The sequence below is a fragment of the Rana temporaria genome, chromosome 11, assembly GCF_905171775.1.
Source record: "Rana temporaria chromosome 11, aRanTem1.1, whole genome shotgun sequence".
Taxonomy (NCBI): domain Eukaryota; kingdom Metazoa; phylum Chordata; class Amphibia; order Anura; family Ranidae; genus Rana; species Rana temporaria.
In genome coordinates this window covers 141,889,238-141,912,661 of record NC_053499.1, presented here as the reverse complement: position 1 = coordinate 141,912,661, position 23,424 = coordinate 141,889,238, and the positions used below count along the sequence as shown (strand labels likewise).

Below are 23,424 nucleotides of genomic sequence, written 5' to 3'. Positions count from 1 at the left end.
TTCAGTTCTAATAGTTAAGTAAAATCAAAATACAAAATGTTTTACTTCTGTCCACACTTACCTTTAGGTCTTTCACATTATAGATGTCAACCTGAGAATTAGAAGTGGCTACCGCTAGTAGGGACCCATCCGCGCTGGCAGTCAGAAGGTGAACAGGATGTGAAGACGCTGTGAACAGCAATTGTCCGGTAAATGCATTGCCATCCAAAACTTTAATCTACAATAACATTTTAGTGACCATTTCTAAAATTTTCAGTACTTGTTCTCTCTTCTACAGAACCATCTCAATATCTAGTTTACCGGCTTTTAGAACCATCTCAATCTCTCGTTCTCCCGGCTAATCTCAACGTCTCTTCTCCCGGCTAATCTCAACGTCTCTTCTCCCGGCTAATCTCAACGTCTCTTCTCCCGGCTAATCTCAACATCTAGTTCTCCCGGCTAATCTCAATCTCTCGTTCTCCCGGCTAATCTCAACGTCTCTTCTCCCGGCTAATCTCAACGTCTCTTCTCCCGGCTAATCTCAACATCTAGTTCTCCCGGCTAATCTCAATCTCTCGTTCTCCCGGCTAATCTCAACGTCTCTTCTCCCGGCTAATCTCAACGTCTCTTCTCCCGGCTAATCTCAACGTCTCCTTCTCCCGGCTAATCTCAACGTCTCTTCTCCCGGCTAATCTCAACGTCTCCTTCTCCCGGCTAATCTCAACGTCTCTTCTCCCGGCTAATCTCAACGTCTCCTTCTCCCGGCTAATCTCAACGTCTCTTCTCCCGGCTAATCTCAACGTCTCCTTCTCCCGGCTAATCTCAACGTCTCCTTCTCCCGGCTAATCTCAACGTCTCCTTCTCCCGGCTAATCTCAACGTCTCCTTCTCCCGGCTAATCTCAACGTCTCCTTCTCCCGGCTAATCTCAACGTCTCCTTCTCCCGGCTAATCTCAATCTCTCGTTCTCCCGGCTAATCTCAATCTCTCGTTCTCCCGGCTAATCTCAATCTCTCGTTCTCCCGGCTAATCTCAATCTCTCGTTCTCCCGGCTAATCTCAATCTCTCGTTCTCCCGGCTAATCTCAATCTCTCGTTCTCCCGGCTAATCTCAATCTCTCGTTCTCCCGGCTAATCTCAACGTCTCCTTCTCCCGGCTAATCTCAACGTCTCCTTCTCCCGGCTGTAGAAGCATCTCAACATCTAGTTCTCTTGCCTGTAGAACCATCTCAACATCAGTGTTAATTTTGTAGACTAAAATACTAAAACAATAACCAGATAAAATGGAAGGAGTACGCACCTAGTGCATCACCACAAAACATTTATTCAATAAAAAAATGGATGCTCATAAGATGGCCGAAATTAAATGTAGGCAAAAAAACACACAATGCTGGACAGTGTGGACACACGCTGCCTTTTCACATCAGTGGGGGTATACAGCCAACGCATTTCGGGGGTGCAACCCTGACCTCAGAGCTATGCTACCTGGGAGTCCTCTTTGTACAAACTTAACAGCCATCTCACTAACCTTACTACACACACAAAAACTATCAATATCAACTAACAGTACAGCTTCTATGAATGATGCAGCTAGGCATAAAGGGCGGATATTAACACAACCAAGGGTGTGACAGCCCCTATAGTTTATTAAAAGAGAAGTTTGGGATTCTAAAAAAACAATTATACTTACCTAGGTGGATGCAGCATTGATCCTTTCCATCCGTTGTCTGTGTAGTGAGAACTGAGTGATCAAACACCATTGATCACTCAGTTCTCCCCCTCTGCTCTGAGCAGAGAGCCGTGACTATCAGGCAGCAGCTCTCCCCTCCAGTGCTCGCTCATGCTCCACCTCCCTGGCGGGGCAGGCAAGACGGGCTGGTGGTTTGCCCACCGGGCTGGGGAGGGAGCAGCTTAGAGCTTGAGACAGGTGCCAGTCCAGGCTTGCCGGCTGATCCTGACCATATAGTCAGGATCTTTCCCGAGCCTGGACTGATGTCAGAGAAGTATGGTCAAACAAGTGTTAGCCATACTCCTCCCTTAACCCTCAACATACCACAAGATTACAAGAGGGCAGGACAGACAGAGAAAGATTTTTACTAACAGAAAAAGAATCAGCACAAGGGACACATACAAATGGTTGTAAGTTATGTCCCTTGTGTTGATATAACTGTTGTTGATTTTGGCTGCACATAGGCTTTCATTAGTATTTCACAGTCACATTACCTGATGGTGGTTGTAGAGTGTGACTGTGCTGGCAGGTGCCTTTGGACAGGTCCATAATATGAACGCATCCTCTTTCTGCTCCCACATACAGCCGTTTGGAGTCAGGAGAAAACTTAAGATGCAGAGCTGCGGTTGGTGGTTGGACGAACTTTGGAGCCTGCATAAAGGAGATAAAAGAATGTTTTTTAAATGGCTTGGCAGAGATCCAACTGTATCAAAGGTGGAAAGATGAACACACCAGTGTGTACAAAGATAACATTTTATCCTGGAGACGGGCTTAAAAAATAAAAAGTAAGAGAAAAAGTAAAAGTTATTACAGCACACAAATGGGCGTCCTAAAAGTGTCTAAATGATAACATTTCTGTCTTGGCAACAAATACATGACATGGAATAAGACTCGTCAGCCAAAGCAACACAGACATTTTTTATTTCACAGGCCTAAAGATAGGTGATGATGTGGCAAAATTTATGGTTGGATCGGGCCTCTTTAACTAGATGCCGACCAGCCGCCGCAGTTCTGCGGCGGCAGGTCGGCTCTCCTGCGCGAGAGCCCGTAGCTGTACGTCGGCTCTCGACGCGCCCCCCCCGCTCGCTCCCGCGCACGTGCCCGGCGGTGGCGATCACCGCCGGGCACCCGCGATCGCTCGTTACAGAGCGAGGACCGGGAGCTGTGTGTGTAAACACACAGCTCCTGGTCCTGTCAGGGGGAGAAATGCCTGACCGTCTGTTTATACAATGTATGAACAGCGATCAGTCATTTCCCCTAGTGAGGCCACCCCCCCTACAGTTAGAACACACCCAGGGAACATACTTAACCGCTTCCCCGCCACTAGTGTTAACACCTTCACTGCCAGTGGCATTTTTATAGTAATCAATGTATTTTTATAGCACTGATCGTTATAAAAATGCCAATGGTCCCAAAAATGTGTCAAAAGTGTCCGACATATTGTCGCAGTAATGAAAAAAAATATATTAATAAAAATGCCACAAAACTACCCCTTATTTTGTAAACGCTATAACTTTTGCGCAAACCAATCAATAAACGCTTATTGCGATTTTTTTTTATGAAAAATATGTAGAAGAATACGTATCGTCCTAAACTGAGGAAAAAAAATAGTTTTTTTATATAATTTTGGGGGATATTTATTATAGCAAAAAGTTAAAAAATATTCATTTTTTTCAAAATTGTCGCTCTATTTTTGTTTATAGCGCAAAAGCTAAAAAACGCAGAGGTGATCAAATACCACCAAAAGAAAGCTCTATTTGTGGGAAAAAAAGGACGCCAATTTTGTTTGGGAGCCACTTCGCATGATCGCGCAATTGTCAGTTAAAGCGACGCAGTGCCGAATCGCAAAAAGTGCTCTGGTCTTTGACCAGCAATATGGTCCGGGGCTGAAGTGGTTAAAATAAAATGTTACATGGTAGGAACTTCTCACTCTCTGGAGAACAAAGTGACGATATAGGACTATACATCTATTTTACGTACAGCACGCTTCTCACCTTACTGATACTGAAATTATTATTGTCGTAGTGCAGCCGATGGAGGAAGAGGCGAGAGGCGGTGGTGTAGGACAGCCATGACCCACAGCGGGAGATACAGCTACATCGGATACTCTCAGATCCCTAAACAGAGAAAGCAAATAAGGGGTCAGTCCATCATCTTCACCCAGTTAAAACCAGTACATAAAAAAACAAAAACGGTGAAAGTAAAATATAAAATAGGTTCGCCAACAGAGAAACTGTACGCATGAAGAAGCTGTCTAAAGGTTACACCCCTCAAAACTGATCCCTTATAGCTCATCTCCAGACAAAAAATTACACAAATTAATGCAGTTCTGTTGATTAAAGCGGAGTTCCGGCCACAATTGTACTTTTTATATATAAATACCCCTGTAATACACAAGCTTAATGTATTCTAGTAAAGTTAGTCTGTAAACTAAGGTCCATTTTGTTAGGTTGTTACAGCATTTAGACACTTTATAAAATAGAAATTGTCTGGGGCCATCTTAAGTGTGGGCATCATGAAGCCAGACTGTATGACTTCCTGGACTTCAGCCTTGCAGATCTCGCACATGCTCAGTGCTGCACAAGCAGTGTAATGGGTTTCAGATCAGGTTTCAGCACCTGTACTGTCCAAGTCACATGATTCTTCGAGACTGGGGAGTGCACAGACTCCTGGAAAGTTACACCCACTACATTCCCAGGAGTCTGTGCGGTGTAGGTTAGGAAGCATTAAGCACCTAGGTGCAGGAAGAGGGAAGATTAACTATTCTGCCTAGCAACAACACTTTGAAGGCATCTAAAAAAAAAAAAAAAAATTCTTAAAAGGACTAATGACATTTTTTTAAAACTACTGATGTAATGTTATATTTATGGGTGGAACTCCACTTTAATACACTAATAAAGGCTACTTTCACACTGGGGCGTTGGTGGTAAAGCATTACTTTACCGTTGTTTTTGCAGCGCTTTTCTGCCACTAGCAGGGTGCTTTTAACCCCCGCTAACAACCGAAAAAGGGTTAAAAGCGCCTGCCAGGTGTCGCTGCAGCGACGCGTTTGCCAGCTCTTTGGCAGAGCTGCCCATTGATTTCAATGGGCAGGGGCGCTGTAGGAGCGGTGTATACACCGCTCCTACAGCGCCTCTGTCAATTGAAATCAATGGGCAGCGCTGCCGAAGAGCCGCTCCTACAGCACCTCAAGGATGCTGCTTGCAGGACTTTTTTTTGCGTTCTGTCAGCCCACCGCTCCAGTGTGACAAGCGTTTTGCAACTGCTATTTTTAGCGCTATAGCGCCTGTAAAGCGCTTCAGTGTGACAAGCGCTTTGCAACGGCAATTTTTAGCGCTATAGTGCCTGTAAAGCGCTTCAGTGTGACAAGCGCTTTGCAACGGCAATTTTTAGCGCTATAGCGCCTGTAAAGCGCTTCAGTGTGAAAGCAACCTACATTTATTTACAAAAAAACGTAAGCAGTTTCTGAATTTAACTTTGTATCGGCCTCTGACAGAGAGGGATAAGCAGCACAGATAGCCAATCAGGTGAACTGCAGTGGTAAAGTGTTAAGAAGTGACTAGCGGACAGGAGGAGAAAGCAAAGTGATAGAGATGAGCTCATCAGTCTGCTACTCCTCCTTCCACTACCCAATCATGCATTGTCACCGGGAACAAAAAGGTGATGGACATGGTTTGCAGTTTTGTGTACTGCTCTGTGTGAATGGTCACTTAATGACATCACTTACCTTTCTCTTCAGCTGTAGAAGGAGCTCCTGTTCATGCTTCACAGGAAGGATATCACCGTCTTTACCTAACGGACACAGAATAGAACGCTTACAATACTAAAAACTATATTAGGAAGTATTCAACTTTTGGAGCACTTTAACTAGTATTCAACTTTTGGAGCACTTTAACTACCTCCCGCCTGCCATATAGACAAATGACAGTGAGTGGGGTGCTCTGTTCTGGGCAGGGCCGATCCTAGGCAGGGTGCTTTGCATCCAGGTGCCTGCAGAGGTGGGGGCGACAAAGTGCCAGAGTTCTCCCCTCCTTCTGGCAGTGCTCAATCTCTATAGTTTTAGAGGTACTTTTAACCCCCACTAGCGGCCAACTAAAGGGTTCAAAGCGCCACTGCCAAGGCTCTTAGCAGGCAATGACCATCGATTTCAATGAGCAGGGGCGCATTAGGAGCGATGTATACACACACTAAGGCGCTTCAAAGAAGCTACTTGCAGGAAATACATTTTTTGACGTCCTGCCAGCGCACCGCTCCAGTGTGAAAGCACCCGGGCTCTCACACTGGGATTGCAGATGAGGCTTTTTTCGGCTGCTATTTTTAACGCTAAAGCGCCTGAAAAATGCCTTCAGTGTGGAAGGGGTCTAATGGACATTCTCCTGTTCTATTGTCTGCAGTCTCTGACCATCTCCTGTACTATGTCTGAAGTCTCTGACCATCTCCTATATCATGTCTGCAATCTCTGACCATCTCCTGTATCATGTCTGCAGTCTCTGACCATCTCCTGTATCATGTCTGCAGTCCCTGACCATCTCCTGTATCATGTCTGTAGTCTCTGACCATCTCCTGTACCATGTCTGCAGTCTCTGACCATCTCCTGTATCATGTCTGCAGTCTCTGACCATCTCCTGTATCATGTCTGCAGTCTCCGACCATCTCCTGTACTATGTCTGCAGTCTCTGACCATCTCCTGTATCATGTCTGCAGTCTCTGACCATCTCCTGTATCATGTCTGCAGTCTCCGACCATCTCCTGTACTATGTCTGCAGTCTCTGACCATCTCCTGTATCATGTCTGCAGTGCCTGACCATCTCCTGTATCATGTCTGCAGTCTCCGACCATCTCCTGTACTGTCTGCAGTCTCTGACCATCTCCTGTATCATGTCTGCAGTCTCCGACCATCTCCTGTACTATGTCTGCAGTCTCTGACCATCTCCTGTATCATGTCTGCAGTCCCTGACCATCTCCTGTATCATGTCTGCAGTCTCCGACCATCTCCTGTACTGTCTGCAGTCTCTGACCATCTCCTGTATCATGTCTGCAGTCTCTGACCATCTCCTGTATCATGTCTGCAGTCTCCGACCATCTCCTGTACTATGTCTGCAGTCTCTGACCATCTCCTGTATCATGTCTGCAGTCTCTGACCATCTCCTGTATCATGTCTGCAGTCTCCGACCATCTCCTGTACTATGTCTGCAGTCTCTGACCATCTCCTGTATCATGTCTGCAGTGCCTGACCATCTCCTGTATCATGTCTGCAGTCTCCGACCATCTCCTGTACTGTCTGCAGTCTCTGACCATCTCCTGTATCATGTCTGCAGTCTCCGACCATCTCCTGTACTGTCTGCAGTCTCTGACCATCTCCTGTATCATGTCTGCAGTCTCTGACCATCTCCTGTACTATGTCTGCAGTCTCTGACCATCTCCTGTATCATGTCTGCAGTCCCTGACCATCTCCTGTATCATGTCTGCAGTCTCTGATAATCTCCTGTACTGTCTGCAGTCTCTGACCATCTCCTGTATCATGTCTGCAGTCTCTGACCATCTCCTGTATCATGTCTGCAGTCTCCGACCATCTCCTGTACTGTCTGCAGTCTCTGACCATCTCCTGTATCATGTCTGCAGTCTCTGATAATCTCCTGTATCATGTCTGTAGTATGTCTGGGGGTCTTTCTAACAGACTCTCTAACAGAATCCCTCTCTGTGTCCATCAGAGAGCCCCCCCTCCAGGTCCCAATAAAGTACTCTGCTTCTCTTCCTGTATTGTGTTTATTGTTAAGAGATCATGTAAGGATCCCAGGGTAATGAAGACTTCGTGGGGGAGCATCTCTGTGGTCTGCACTTTAGCGCATTTGTTTGAGGGCAGCTCCATTCTAATGCCAAGGCCATTATCTGACAACACTGCCCCTGTATTATGTATTTGCCTTCCCTGCACTTCCAGGCCACTCCATTGACCAAACGGAACATTTAAAAAATGTTATACAACAATTAAAAATAATAATAAATATAAAAGTACACATTTTATTTTCTTGTATTACTTTTACTTAGATACATTTTTTTTTAGCAACCTTCCTACTGCCTATACTAACCCCTCAACCGCCATGAGACCGTGCTCAGGACCAGTCATTTACTGCTCAGGGGTGCCTCATGGCAGGAATGAATTGCAAGCTTCCCATACCAGGAAGTACTGAATATTAATAAATGGGGCACTGGGCAGTGAACACAACAGGGCAAAGTGCATGTCCACTTTACGGGCCTGATCCACAAAAACCCTACGTAACTTAACTTTTGACATTTAAGTTACACCGCCGCAAAATCTCTACCCAAGTGCCCGATCCACAAAGCACTTACCTAGAAATTTTGAGCGGTGTAACTTAAATCCGTCCGGCGCAAGGCGTTCCTAATCTAATGGGGCGAGTCCCATTTAAATTAGGCGCGCTCCCGTGCCGGACGTACTGCGCATGCTCCCGACGTTATTTTCCCGACGTGCTTTGCGCGGTTTTACGTTACGCCGAGTTTTGTGAATCGCGCCGGGTAAAAAAAGATGCGGCGGGGGAAAAAAAAAATGTAAAAAGAAATTTGACAGCGTCGCGGGAAAGAAGGGTCTACTTTTACATGGTGTACCAACTTTACACTTTGTAAAAGCAGCCCTAATTTTGCGACGGCAAACTAATACTTACGGAGAAAAAACGAAGCGTAAAAGCTTTGTGGATCTCCGTAAGTGCTAATTTGCATACCCAACGCTGGATTTCGACAAGAAATGCCCCCAGCGGCGGCCGCGGTACTGCATCCTAAGATCCGACAGTGCAAGTCCCTTACACATGTCGGATCTTCTGCCTATCTATTGGAAACTGATTCTGTGGATCAGTTCCATAGATAGAAACAGGGATACGCCGGCGTATCCCTTTTGTGGATCAGGCTCTAACTGCCCAACTCCCAGAACTTTTTGTCATCTCTGCATTCTAGTTATCACATTATCCAAACCTGATTGATCAGTCTGCCCCAGACGCCACAGCTCCAGATGATCGGAGAACTGGAAGAGCAGCAAGCGGGAAGCCTGAGCGCAAGACACAAGGTGGCGCTGTGGAGGGAAACACATGCTTATTAATATGCACTTTCGTAGAGTTTAAAGCATTTTCTTTAAAACATAAATTCAGATTTGGTCTAGCTGAAGTCATGTCTGGAAGAATCTTCTTCAAATGTGTTTAAATCCCAGAACAACAAAAATGTATTATTATTAATTTCATGTCCTGTCAGATCCTGATCTGCAATTAAACGTAGATAAAATTAATATAAGTGAAAATGAACCTCATAACGTGCACACTAGCTGTGCAGACCAGGGAATTAAGCGCAGAGATTTCGGCCATAAAGAATTAGATTGTGCTAATTCACATCACATATTATCATCAATAGACTTTCACACAATACAGTGTCAATTAGCATAGCACAATGAAATATCTTAGGAGCCAGACTTAATTAACACAATAGACAATAGAATGCAATCACAGCAAGCGTTATCACTACAGCCAGGTAGCTGGAGGTGATTAACATCAATTAAAGCGGAGTTCCGGCCACAATTTCACTTTTTAAATATAAATACCCCTGTAATACACAAGCTTAATGTATTCTAGTAAGGTTAGTCTGTAAACTAAGGTCCGTTTTGTTAGGTTGTTACAGCATTTAGACACTTTATAAAATAGAAATTGACTGGGGCCATCTTAAGTGTGGGCATCATGAAGCCAGACTGTATGACTTCCTGGATTTCAGCCTTGCAGACCTCGCACATGCTCAGTGCTGCACAAGCAGTGTCAGATCAGGTTTCAGCACCTGTGCTGTCCAAGTCACATGATTCTTCGAGACTGGGGAATGCACAGACTTCTGGAAAGTTACACCCACTACATTCCCAGGAGTCTGTGCGGTGTAGGTTAGGAAGCATTAAGCACCTAGGTGCAGGAAGTGGGAAGATTAACTATTCTGCCTAGCAACAACACTTTGAAGGCATCTAAAAAAAAAATGTTTTTCGTAAAAGGACTAATGACATTTTTTTAAAACTACTGATGTAATGTTATATTTATGGGTGGAACTCCACTTTAATTTCATGTCCTGTCAGATCCTGATCTGCAATTAAACGTAGATAAAATTAATATAAATGAAAATGAACCTCATAACGTGCACACTAGCTGTGCAGACCAGGGAATTAAGCGCAGAGATCTCGGCCATAAAGAATTAGATTGTGCTAATTCACATCACATATTATCATCAATAGACTTTCACACAATACAGTGTCAATTAGCATAGCACAATGAAATATCTTAGGAGCCAGACTTAATTAACACAATAGACAATAGAATGCAATCACAGCAAGCGTTATTCACTACAGCCAGGTAGCTGGAGGTGATTAACATCAATTAACATCTTAACAGTATGTGTCCCCACATTGAATGAATCACTGTCCTATTGACCTGTTGGGTTCAGAATTAACCACCTGTAATATTTCAAGATATCCTGCAATACATTGTGATTTATCCTTACTGTCCCATCTCATGTAATTCAAGATATTATTTCTCAGTCATCCTATGCCCCTAGTGGACATAGGATGACCCTAGACCCAAGAGTCATTGGTGAAGCTGAACCAGGAGTACCCGGTATCCTTCAAGAGCCTCTGGGTCCCACGGGCCATACCATTACAGTTGCCATTTCGCTTATTTGTACATTTGAAGGAGCACCGCACATTTTATGGACTTTTATGTATGGACACATTTTTTTGTATTGTTGGAAGTGCTGCAATTGTGTTTTTTATGTTTGATTAAGGATTGTGCATTTCCTTTATTCATTAAGTGTACCATATAAGCTGACAACAAAAAAAAGCTACATTTAAAACAGCCCAAAAAATATCTGCAGACACAATGAACGAGACTCACGTGCGGGAAGGTGATTTTTCTCAGTGCAGCCTCATAGGATTTTACTTTTATCCTCTCCAACAACGGCCGTGCGACAATATTGCCATCCAAACCTGTGAAAAGACAGGACTTGTTTAGAATAGGAACAAAGCAAAAGAAGTATGAAATAAAATACAAAAAAAAATTGATTTTCTACCTCCAGAAATCAGAGACGTGCTGCTGTGAGCCACGGCCCGGACGTCACGGCTGTGATGCTGGAATGGTTTGGTGGCGACCCACTGCTTCTCATCCTTCCCAGCCTGCAACGCCAAGTGCTGGAACTGTAAGACGGATCCCTGGGCAGTGCCCACAACAAGACTGTCCTCTTTCTGAAATGATAAAGAAAAGCACACGATCAGCCAGAACTTTATGACCATCCACTGAATTATCAGACCAGGTCACCTTCTTCCATTGCTCCGTGGTCAAGTTCTAAAGCTTGCATGCCTATTGTAGGCACTTTTGGCTGTGGACACGGGTCAGCTTGGGCACCCTAACCATCGGCAACTACACAGCAAACTACAATGCCATTTATTTTTTAACTTTCAAAAGAACAACGTCAGGAACAACATGCTGCATTATATATCCCATGACTTTCAGATGCCATTGTAACAAGATAATCCTGGGTTTGACAAATTTGCTTGGAATCTAGGAGCCAGCTAAAAAAGTTAGGAGCCAGAAAACGCGCCCCGTCCCGTCGAGCTTGCGCGCAGAAGCGAACACATACGTGAGCAGCGCCCGCATATGTAAACGGTGTTCAAACCACACGTGAGGTATCGCCGCGATTGGTAGAGCGAGAGCAATAATTCTAGCCCTAGAACTCCTCTAACTCAAAACATGCAACCTGTAGATTTTTTTAAACGTCGCCTATGGAGAATTTAAAGGGTAAAAGTTTGTCGGCATTCCACGAGCGGACGCAATTTTGAAGCGTGACATGTTGGGTATGAATTTACTCGGCGTAACATTATCTTTCATAATATTAAAAAAAAAATGGGGATAACTTTACTGTGGTCTTATTTTTTAATTAAAAAAAGTGTAATTTTTTCCCAAAAAAGTGCGCTTGTAAGACCACTGCGCAAATACGACGTGACAGAAAGTATTGCAACGATCGCCATTTTATTCTCTAGAGTGTTAGGATAAAAAATATATATAATATTTGGGGGCTCTAATTAGAGGGAAGAAGATGGCAGTGAAAATAGTGAAAAATGACATTAGAATTGCTGTTTAACTTGTAATGCTTAACTTGTAATACCAACGGCCACCACCAGATGGCACCAGCTCACACATCTGGTGGTAATAACTTGTAATACCAACTGCTCACCACCAGATGGCGCCAGCTCACAAAAAAAAGCCCTGGTTTAGAAAGTTTGGAGACCCCTGGTCTAGATTATACAGGTACATGGCGCCCCAATATTTCTAAAAACATCTTTGTCAAGTTCTTCTTCAAATAGATTTCTGTATAAGCAATCTTTCACTGAACGATTTTACCATTTGCCTGAAAATATAAAAAAGAAAAAAAAAAGTGAGCATCGGATGTACCTGAGCCACGGCTATGCACAGGATATCACTGGTGGCGGCCGTGTATGAGCGGATAAGTGTCCCCGTCTCTAAATTCCAGAACTGGAGCTTCCCAGAAGAATCCACGCTGACAATTTCCCCGCAAGACAGAACAGACACACCCCAGACTATACATTCTCGTTTCCGGCCGACCAGCCCACGGCGGTCCATCTTCAGAACTTGCAGCAGGCGACCTGCGGCAAAAGATTACAAAATATGTTACACTGATGGGTCAAGCATCGGATATATGAATATGATAACAGAATGGCGAGTGGAAATGACAAAAAGCATTGCAAGGTTACAGAAACTTCTACAGCATTGCTTCCCAAAGGGTTTGTACCCCTGGCAGCAGGTTTTGTGCTGCCCTAGGCCTGACTAAACTCGTGCACCCCCTAAGTTAAATATGACGACCCCTTCCTGTCAAGGCCACACCCCTTTCTGTTTAAGACCCGCCCTGACATTTGATTTGGGAGACACTAGTTCTGATGGCCTGGGGAGGGGGGGGGGAATGGATTCCATTATTTGCATAGATTTCCTCTCACTTCCTGTTTGGCTATGGGGCAGGAAGTGAAGGGAAATCTCTGCAATGGGTCAGGGATGGTAAAAAATAAACTGACAGGGGCCATAACCCTCCCTTACTCTATCCAAAATGAAAAATATGTTGCCTATAGTTCTATTTTAAGCATAAATTTCTAATAATTTTATGGAGAGGACTAAGAAGATAGAACCATGCTGTAACGGAATGGCCCGTGACACCCAGAGACCTTTGAAGGATGTGGGGTACTCCTGTGCCAGCATCACTAATGACTCTTGGGTCATCCTATGCCCCCTTTGGGCATAGGATGGCTGAGAAATTATAAATTCATGTATTGCAGGAGATCTGGACATATTACAGGTGATTTCATGCTGACCCACAACCGGTCAATAAGAGTGTCTCCTTCAATGCTAATACTGTTTTGTGTCTATTTGTACTAATTAAGTCTGTAAAGGTCAAATGTCTAACTTTTAGGTGTTAATTGAGCCTGGCTCCTGAAAGACATTCCATTGTGTGATGCTAATGACACTGTTTGTGTGAAAAGCCTATTTGATGATTAGATGTGACTTGTTAACTGTAGTAATTACCCCCTCTAAATGCGGAGACAGAATGTCTGTCTGGATGTGGGGTGGAGAGTTCTTTGTTCCTTTGATTAACTGTAACATGTTGTACTGTATATAAGAAAGCTAAGGAACCATTAAAGTGTTCATTCATACATTTTGAAACCAGAGAACAGAGCTTGTATCTCATCTTAATTCAGGGGGAATTTTTATGGAACGGATCGTGTCTGTTGGATGGTTGGAGTGTCGGATAAGCTGTCGTGGGGCGATGGAATGGATATCGTAAACGGCGGTGACCGTTACACATGCCAATGGAGCAGCAAAAAAAAAAAAAAAACATACAGCACAGTGAGGAAGGTTTGTGGTCCAGGATAGGGCTGTCAAAATTAGAAGCAACACCCCACACAGTTGTGAAATGCCAGCCGCCCAAATACTGAAAGCAGTGTGGCCGCCCCATAAGACTGGCGCTACACTAACAGTGTACAGCAAGCCGGCGGGGACTCTTTCCGTGCTGCCCCCCTGCAAAGTGCTTCCCTAGGCCTGGGCCTTGTTGGCCTAGGCCAGGATACAGCGTTGCCTGGCGGTATGGGTCATCCTGGCAGGGGAGGCACAGCAAGGCTCAGGCTTTAATGTGAAAAATTCTCTTGGCAGAATTTGCCAACTGTGTACCCTGGCAAGTACTTTAGAGAGCTTGTTGGCAACACACAGAAAATACATTGGAAACAATTTGACTTTTTTACATTTGTTATGAGACGTTTTAGGAGTAGAAAGTAAAAAATATTGTATGTTTTTTTGGGCAAACATTTGGCAAACATTTGTTGTCTTTTTTTCTTGTTTACAACGAAAAAATAAATAAAAATAAACTCAGTGGTGATCAAATACCACCAAAATATAGCTCTATTTGTAGGGGAAAATATTACATAAATTTCATTTTTGGACAGCGTTGCATAACCGTGCAATTGTCAGTTAACCACTAGTATAACGACGGCAGGTTGGCTCTCCTGGGCAAATTGCCATTACTGTATAGTAGCCCTTTAAACAGACGTGTCATGTGACGAAGGAGCCGATGCGTGTCGTCGGAAGCCGCGATGTCCGCCGGGCACCCGCGATCGCTCCTGACAGTGAAGGAACAGAGGACCTGTCAATGTAAACAGACAGATCCCCGTTCCATCAGGGAGAGGAAAGAGATCTGCCATTTCTAGTGATCAGGAACAGCGATCTCTCTCAACTCCCTGTCAGTACACTCCCCCCACAGTTAGAAGCACCTCCCTAGGACACACTTGACCCCTTTGATAGCCCCCCTAATGTTAACCCCTTTCCTGCCAGTGACATTTATACAGTAAATTGGTGGCTATTTTTAGCTCTGATCGCTGTATAAATGTCAGTGGCCCCAAAAAAGTGTCCGATCTGTCCGCTGCAATGTTAAAGTCCCGCTAAAAATGATAGATCACTGCCATTACTAGTAAAAAAATAATAATTAAAAGTTAAAATAACGCAGTTCCGTATCGCAAAAAAAAAAAAAAAAGGTCCTGGTCATGAAGGGGGTACATTTTCCATAGGTCAAGTGGTAAAAGAGTCAACTGCTAGGACATGCAAGGCAGCAGACAGAACAAGTATGTTGAAAGTTTGGAAAAGCCATTATCCTGACATGAGTGAAGGAGACATTATGGACCCCAGGAAGCTCTGAAAGAAGCACTGACCACAGCAACCAATCAGCTCTTCCCTAGAATGTTATAAACCAGATTATAAAAACAGAAATCGAATAGAATTGGCTCCTGGGTTCCCCACCTGATGAGACGCTGAACACTTTAATCACGTTGATGGAACCAGCAACAATATGGGAACCTGAAGGATGCCAAGCGAGGCACAGAATACGCTCTGTGGGAAGAAATAAAAGACGTTAGATCACAAGTCTGTCTAAATCCAGCTCCGTAATGACAAGATCATCCGTCTGTCGATCACCTTTCTGTCGATCCAAGCTCTTCTCAAACACAATGTGCTCTGGTGTAATGGTGAACATCTTCACGGAGCCGTCCTCACATCCCACCTGAAAGAAGAAGAACAGATCACTGATGGCCCTCCGAGGAATGGACAACTTTCTATCTAGTCTGGGCATTAAACTTGGAGATTACCCATCTATGGGGTCATTGTTGCTGTGAACCATTTGAAGGAAGGTGCGATTATCTCCCGCTCAGGCCAGAGGTCGCAGACGTGGATGTTCCAACCCATTGGTGTGTGGATCTCTGTGTGTGAACACGCAGATCCAAGACCTGTCAGGGAGAGGAGACTAGGGGTGCAACGGATCAAAAAACTCACGGTTCGGATCGTTCCACGGATCAGGAGTCACGGATCGGATCATTTTTCGGATCAGCAAAAAAAAAAAAACACTGTGGTCCCCCCCTCAGTACAGACCCCCCCCCCCCCCTCAGTACAGACACCCCCCAGTAGTGCAGACCTCAGATGGTAACCCCCCAATGCAGACCTCAGACAGTAACCCCCCCAGTAGTGCAGACCTCAGACAGTAACCCCTCAGTGCAGACCTCAGACAGCGGTGTGTGTCCCTCGAGCGCGGGCTCCTCCTCCTCTGTGGGTGTAAACAGAGAGGAGGGCCGCCGACGGGTGTACCAAGATGGCCGCGGCTCCGGAGCTAGGCCGATGCCACGGCCTTTCCTATTGCTATGGCCACGGCGGGAATCCGCGGATCGCATAGCGTGCCGATCCGAAGGGGGTGACCTGTTCGAATCACGGATCAATGGTGATCCGTTGCACCACTAGAGGAGACCGATAGTGTGTCCCTTGTACATAGGAACACCGATCGCTCACCTCCCCAGTCAGTCCCCTCCCCCCACAGTTAGAATCACTCCCTAGGGAACACACACTTAACCCCTTGATTGCCCCCTAGTGTTAACCCCTTCCCTGCCAGTCATATTTATACAGTAATCAATGCATTTTTATAGCACGGATTGCTGTATAAATGTAAATGGCCCCAAAAATTTGTCAAAAGTGTCCGATCTGTCCGCCACAATATCGCAGTCACGATAAAAAAATCACTGTTTGCCGCCATTACTAGTAAAAAAAAAATGCTATAAATCTATCCCCTATTTTGTATCTGCTTTTGCGCAAACCAATCAATATATGCTTATTGTTTGTTTTTTTACCTAACATATGTAGAAAAATACGTATCGGCCTAAACTGAGGAAAAAATTTGACAAAAAAAAATTCAAATTGGGATATTTATTATAGCAAAAAGGAAAATATATATATTTTTTTGAAAATTGTCGCACAATTTTGTTTGGGTACAGCATCGCACGACCACGCAATTGTCAGTTAAAGCGACGCAGTGCCGAATCGCAGAAAGTGCTCAGGTCAGGAAGGGGGTAAATTCTTCCGGGGCTGAAGAGGTAAAGAGACTCACTATTACTGATATCCACTGAATGAGCGAGGTGACAGAATACAAATTTTGTTAAAATATGCTGTTATTTCTTTTAAAATCTCTCAACGACTCAAGGAGCATCGCAGCTTCTGGTGGAACATACGACTCCCGCAGAGGATTATGGGTTTTACTAAGAGAGTCAAGTCCTGGAACTTACGGCAAGCTGAGACCCACAAGGACTTGGTGTGATGTTCCACAAGGGGCCTCCGAATCCATTCACAGAATATTTGACGCACAGCCTCTCCAGGTCGTATTCGATGATCTCTCCATTCAGACCTGCAGAGAAGAGTCGATCACCGGGAACCCAACATATAGACTCTGTGGATCTCTTCTCATCACCAGGAATGATCTGCATAGCAACGAAATGAAAAATGTGACAAACACCAAGATCGCAATAGCATTCGATTAAAGAAGAAGGACGGCCTCCATAATGGATCGGTGAAGGTTTCCTTTTGGATGGAATTTTTAAAGAAGTGTCTGGGATCTTTCATTAAATAAGACTCATAGCTATACCAGCACTATGAAGATGAACTAGAGCGTTAGCTTCTCTTTACCAACTCCAAGAAATCATTGGAAATACGTGCAAAACAGCAACATCACTGCTCTCTCTCACCTCGCTGGCTCAGAAGCAGCAGCAGCCAGTGAGAAGGAAGCAGGGGCGGGCAGAGCCGCACTGTGTGTGCCAATGGACACACAGCACGCGGCTTGGGAGTGAGCCCACATGAGTTTCCCCATAGCAAGCAGCTTGCTATGAAGGCACTCAGCAGTAGGGGGGAGCCAGGAGTGATGGTAGGGGACCAAAAAGGGAAGAATCAGGGCTGCTATGTACAAAACCATTACACAAAGCAAAGAAGTATGACATGTAATAAGACAACAATAAAGTTAGCCCAACTATGATGGGTCACTATTCCTTCCGTTGAAAGAAATGTTGTCGCACTATTTTTTCCACTGACACCATTGATGGGTCACTATTCCTTCCACTGACACCATTGATGGGTCACCATTCCTTCCACTGACACCATTGATGGGTCACTATTCCTTCCACTGACACCATTGATGGGTCACTATTCCTTCCACTGACACCATTGATGGGTCACTATTCCTTCCACTGACACCATTGATGGGTCACCATTCCTTCCACTGACACCATTGATGGGCAGTGCCGATCCTGACCTCCCTGGGGCCCTAAGCAAAATGACATGGCACATTAAAAATGAGAAGCGGGGGGCGCTGACGTCGACAGTGACATGTCACATTAAAGAAAGTTGAGAAGCGGGGGAAGGGGGTGTTCTGCTGTCGGAAATGACTCAGCCAGCGAGTTTAGAAGCGGGGTGAGGAGGCGAAAATGACTTCTCACCAGGCGGGGCCTCTAGTAATTTGGGGGGCCCTTCGCAGCTTTGCGGGGCCCTAAGCGGCTTGCATAGTGAACCTATAGGGAGGATCGGCCCTGTTGATGGGTCACCATTCCTTCCACTGACACTATTCTTTCCACTGACACCAACAATAGGATATTACTCCTCCAACGATGAGTCACCATTCCTTTCACTTATACCAATGCTTATTCACTATTCTTTCCACTGACACCATTGATGGGTCAATTTTGCTTCCATTGACACCAATGTCGGCTCATTATTCTTTCCACTGACACCAATAATGGGGTGCTATTCCTGCCACTGACACCTATGATGGTTCACAATTCCTCCCACCGACACCAATGATTGCTCACTATTCTTTCCACTGACACCAACAATATGATTTTATTGTGAAAGATAATGTTACGCCGAGTAAATTGATACCCAACATGTAACGCTTCAAAATTGCGCCCGCTCATGGAATGGTGACAAACTCTTCCCCCTAAATATATCCATAGGCGACGTTTAAAAATGACTACAGGTTACATGTTTAGAGTTACAGAGGGGGTCTAGTGCTAGAATTATTGCTCTCACTCCAACGATCGCCGTGATACCTCACACGTGTGGTTTGAACACTGTTTTCATATGCGGGCGTAACTTACGTATGCATTCACTTCTGCGCGCAAACTCAGCGGGACATAGCGCTATAAATTTTCTTTTCTCTTATTTATTTTACTTTTTATTTTTACACTGTCCTCTTTTCAAAAAAGAAAATGTTCAGGTCACTTTTATTCCGAATACAAGGAATGTAAACATCCCTTGTAATAGAAAAAAAAGCATGACAGGACCTCTTAACTACTACAGACCCGCGCTATAGCCGAATGACGGCTTCAGCGCGGATCTGAATATCCAACAGGCCGTCAATTGACGGCCGCCCCTTTGGGCGTTCCCCGCGCGCGCTCCAGAGCGCGCTGCGGGGAAAGTCTGTGTTGGCCGTGTCACTTGGACACAGCCAATCACAGATCGCCGCGAACGGCCAATCAGAGTGGCTGTTTGCGATGCTATCTGTGCGGCCAATGAGAGATGATCTCATATGTAAACATATGAGATCATTTCTCATTGCCGGCTCACACAGAGACAGCGGTGCTGTCTCTGGAGAGGAGACCGATCTGTGTCCCTTGTACATAGGGACATAGATCGGTCACCCCCCCTCCCCCACAGTTAGAACACTAAGCAGTATACACATTTAACCCCTTCCTCACCCCCTAGTGTTAACCCCTTCCCTGCCAGTCACATTTATACAGTAATTAGTGCATTTTTATAGCACTGATCGCAGTATAAATGTGAATGGCGCCAAAAATGTTTCAAAAGTGTCCGATGTGTCCGCCATAACGTCGCAGTCGCAATAAAAATCGCAGATCGACCGCCATTTCTAGTAAAAAAAATAAAATAAAAAAATAATAATTCTGTCCCCTATATTGTAGGCGCTATAACTTTTGCGCAAACCAGTCGCTTATTGCGATTTTTTTTTTTTTTTACCAAAAATATGTAGAAGAATACGTATCGCCCTAAACTGAGAAAAAAAAAGAGATTTTTAATACAGCTTACCTGTAAAATCTTTTTCTTGGAGTACATCACGGGACACAGAGCGGCATTCATTACTATATGGGTTATATGGAGTACCTTCAGGTGTAGACACTGGCAATCTTCAAACAGGAAATGCCCCTCCCTATATAACCCCCTCCCATAGGAGGAGTACCTCAGTTTTGTAGCAAGCAGTATGCCTCCCAAAATGGTCCTCAAAAGAGGGGTGGGAGCTCTGTGTCCCGTGATGTACTCCAAGAAAAAGATTTTACAGGTAAGCTGTATTAAAAATCTCTTTTTCTTTATCGTTACATCACGGGACACAGAGCGGCATTCATTACTATATGGGATGTCCCAAAGCAATGCTTACAATGAGGGGAGGGAGAACATCTCCAAGACAAAAGGATTTAATTTAGAGATATACTCAAATCATAATAAATCCAACTTATTTGAGAAAAATAATCTTAAATTTTAAATTTAACTCAAAAAAAGAGGAGCCCCCGGAATCCGAGGGTCTCAAACTGCAGCCTGCAGCACTGCCTGCCCGAAGGCAGTATCAGTATTCCTTCTTACGTCCAACTTGTAGAATTTTGTAAACGTGTGGACAGAAGACCAGGTTGCCGCCTTGCAAACTTGAGCCATAGAGATCTGGTGGTGTGCTGCCCAGGAGGCGCCCATGGCTCTAGTAGAATGAGCCTTTAATGATACTGGAGGAGGCAACCCTTTCAAGCCGTAGGCCTGAGTGATTAATTGCTTAATCCACCTAGAAATGGTGGACTTTGCAGCTGCCTGCCCCTTCTTGGGCCCATCCGGTAGAATGAACAGCACATCTGTCTTCCGGATCTTCTTTGTAGCTTTAAGATAGGCCTTCATGGCCCTGACAATATCCAAGGTATGCAGCAACCCTTCCTTTCTGGAAGTAGGTTTAGGGAAGAAGGATGGTAATACCAAATCCTGGTTCAAATGAAAACTGGATATGACCTTCGGAAGGAAGGAAGGATGAGGGCGGAGAACGACCCTGTCCTTATGAAAAACAAGATATGGTTCCTTACAGGATAAGGCTGCCAGCTCCGAAACTCTTCTTGCGGAAACTATGGCAACCAAAAATACTAACTTCCTTGTCAGTAGAACCAAAGGAATATCAGCCAACGGCTCAAACGGTTGTTTCTGTAAACTTGACAGAACAAGATTTAAATCCCACGGACAAAGCGGGGATTTAACTGGAGGTCTAATACGTAAGACCCCTTGAAGGAAGGTTTTAACCAGCGAGTGGGTGGCCAGCGGCCGCTGAAACCACACTGACAGAGCAGAAATCTGTCCTTTGATTGTGCTTAATGCCAATCCTTTATCCACTCCTAGCTGGAGAAAACTTAATACTCTATCGATGGTAAATTTGCGAGAAAGCCATCGCTTGGACTCACACCAGCCTACATAGGCCTTCCAGACCCTGTAATAAATCACCCTAGAGACCGGTTTCCTGGCTCTGATTAGGGTAGAGATTACTTTCTGAGACAGACCTCTACCCCTGAGAATCAGGGATTCAGCTTCCAGGCCGTCAAATTTAGATGCCGTAAGGCAGGGTGGAGGATCGGACCTTGCGATAGCAGGTCTGGCCGTAGAGGAAGAGTCCAAGGGTCTCCCACTACCATCCTTAAGATTAGTGAGTACCATGCCCTTCTGGGCCATGCTGGAGCTACCAGGATGACTGGTATGTGCTCCACCCGGATCCTGCGCAGCAGGCGGGGTAGTAACTGGAGCGGGGGAAACGCATAAAGAAGTTTGAACTGATGCCAAGGGCAAACCAACGCATCGGTTCCGCAGGCCATCGGATCCCTTGAGCGGGACATGAACCTGTCTAGTTTCTTGTTGAGTCTCGATGCCATGATATCCACGTCCGGCACTCCCCATCTTTGGCAGAGTGCTTGAAAGACTTGTGGATGCAGAGACCATTCCCCCGGCCATAGAGTCTGGCGGCTTAAGAAGTCCGCCTGAAAGTTGTCCACTCCGGGAATGAATATTGCCGATATGCAGGGCACATGAGCCTCTGCCCATAGGAGAATCAAGCTCACTTCTCTCTGAGTGGCCTGACTCCTGGTCCCCCCTTGGTGATTTATGTATGCCACTGCCGTGGCATTGTCTGATTGAATTCTCACCGGGAGCCCCTGCAATTTCGACGTCCAAGCCCTGAGGGCTAGTCGAACAGCTCTGAGCTCCAAGATGTTGATGGGTAAAAGCTTCTCTGGCTTTGTCCAAATACCTTGGCGAGTGGAACCATCCACAATCGCTCCCCAGCCCGTCAGGCTGGCGTCTGTGGTCACTATCTTCCAAGCCACTGGGCTGAAAGACCTCCCCTTCAGTAGATTCTGAGGGTCTAACCACCAACACAGACTTTGTCGGACTCTTGATGAGAGAGGCAACGGGATATCCAAGGCCTGTGGCCTTCTGCTCCATGCTGACAGGATGGCTGCCTGCAGGATGCGAGTGTGGCTCTGGGCGTATGGCACCGCCTCGAAAGTAGCCACCATCTTGCCTAGTAATCTCATACATAGGCGAATAGTCGGTTCTTTCTTGCTTAGAACCAGTAGGATTAATTCCTTGATGGCTTTGACCTTCCTCAGAGGTAGGAACACCCCTTGTTGTTCTGTGTCTAATCTCATGCCGAGATATTCCAACTGCCTTGTGGGCTGGAATGCTGACTTCTCTCGATTTAGGACCCAGCCGAACCTCTCGAGGTATTGGACCGTGAGGGCCACTGCTCGTTCCAAGCCGGGAGACGAGTGGTCTATGACTAGGAGGTCGTCCAGGTATGCTAGGATCGTGACCCCTTGGATCCTTAGCTTGGCTAGGATTGGAGCTAGAACCTTCGTGAACACCCGGGGGGCCGTAGCCAACCCAAAGGGAAGTGTCACGAATTGGAAATGACGCGAAGCCACCATAAAGCGTAGATATCTTTGATGTGGCTGATAAATTGGAACATGAAGGTAGGCATCCTTTATGTCTATGGACGCCATGAAGTCGTCCTTTTGGAGTGTGGCAGCTGCTGACCGCACGGATTCCATCCGAAATGAGCGGATTTTTAAGTATGCATTTACCATCTTTAGGTCCAAAATTGGCCTGACATCTCCATTGGGCTTTGGGATGATGAATAGGTTGGAGTAGAAACCCAGCCCCTGTTCCAGGACTGGTACCTCCACTATCACTTCCTGGGAAAGTAGATGATCTAGAGCCGACTTTAATGCGGCTCCTTTCTCCAGATCGTTTGGAATCCTCGACTCCTGGAAATGAGGAGGAGGAAACCTTAGGAATTCTAGCTTGTAGCCTGTGGCCACGGAAGACCGTACCCACTCGTCGGGAATGCTGGCTTCCCAAATCTCCGAAAAGAGTCGCAGCCTTCCCCCCACCTTCGTGGGTGGGGGCGCCCCTTCATGAGGTAGACTTGGGGGCTGGTTTTGCTGGCTTGCGAAACCACTGCCTCTTGCCCCTAACAGCCTGTCCTCTTGATCTGCTGTTGAAGCCGAAGTTTGTTCTTGCAGGAGGCCGTCGATACTGCTTGGCATTAGAGGGCCCCTGCCCAGGGGAGGACTGTCGTTTAAACGCAGGCCCCTGAACCCTCTTCTTAGTTGGCAAGAGAGTACTCTTGCCGTTTGAAATGGTCTGAATGTATTTATCTAAGTCCTCTCCGAAGAGCCGTCCTCCATGGAAGGGAAACCCTGCCAGGAGCTTCTTGCATGGGGGCTCAGCCTCCCAGCTTTTTAACCATAAGAG

At 45.6% G+C, this 23,424-nt stretch overlaps 1 protein-coding gene across 1 annotated transcript in view; it reads right to left on the bottom strand.

The window, feature by feature from the left end:
* The window catches only part of UTP4 (UTP4 small subunit processome component), a 36,002-nt gene that overhangs the window by 5,677 nt on the left and 6,901 nt on the right, over positions 1 to 23,424 (bottom strand). The window contains exons 3-13 of the mRNA XM_040329217.1: positions 16,881 to 17,072; positions 15,253 to 15,337; positions 15,079 to 15,168; positions 12,178 to 12,389; positions 10,799 to 10,970; positions 10,624 to 10,715; positions 8,687 to 8,783; positions 5,433 to 5,497; positions 3,700 to 3,822; positions 2,200 to 2,356; positions 62 to 168 (exon numbers count right to left, since the gene is read on the bottom strand). Coding sequence (XP_040185151.1) covers positions 62 to 168; positions 2,200 to 2,356; positions 3,700 to 3,822; positions 5,433 to 5,497; positions 8,687 to 8,783; positions 10,624 to 10,715; positions 10,799 to 10,970; positions 12,178 to 12,389; positions 15,079 to 15,168; positions 15,253 to 15,337; positions 16,881 to 17,072 — 1,392 coding nt within the window. The remainder of the gene's footprint in view (positions 1 to 61; positions 169 to 2,199; positions 2,357 to 3,699; positions 3,823 to 5,432; positions 5,498 to 8,686; positions 8,784 to 10,623; positions 10,716 to 10,798; positions 10,971 to 12,177; positions 12,390 to 15,078; positions 15,169 to 15,252; positions 15,338 to 16,880; positions 17,073 to 23,424) is intronic.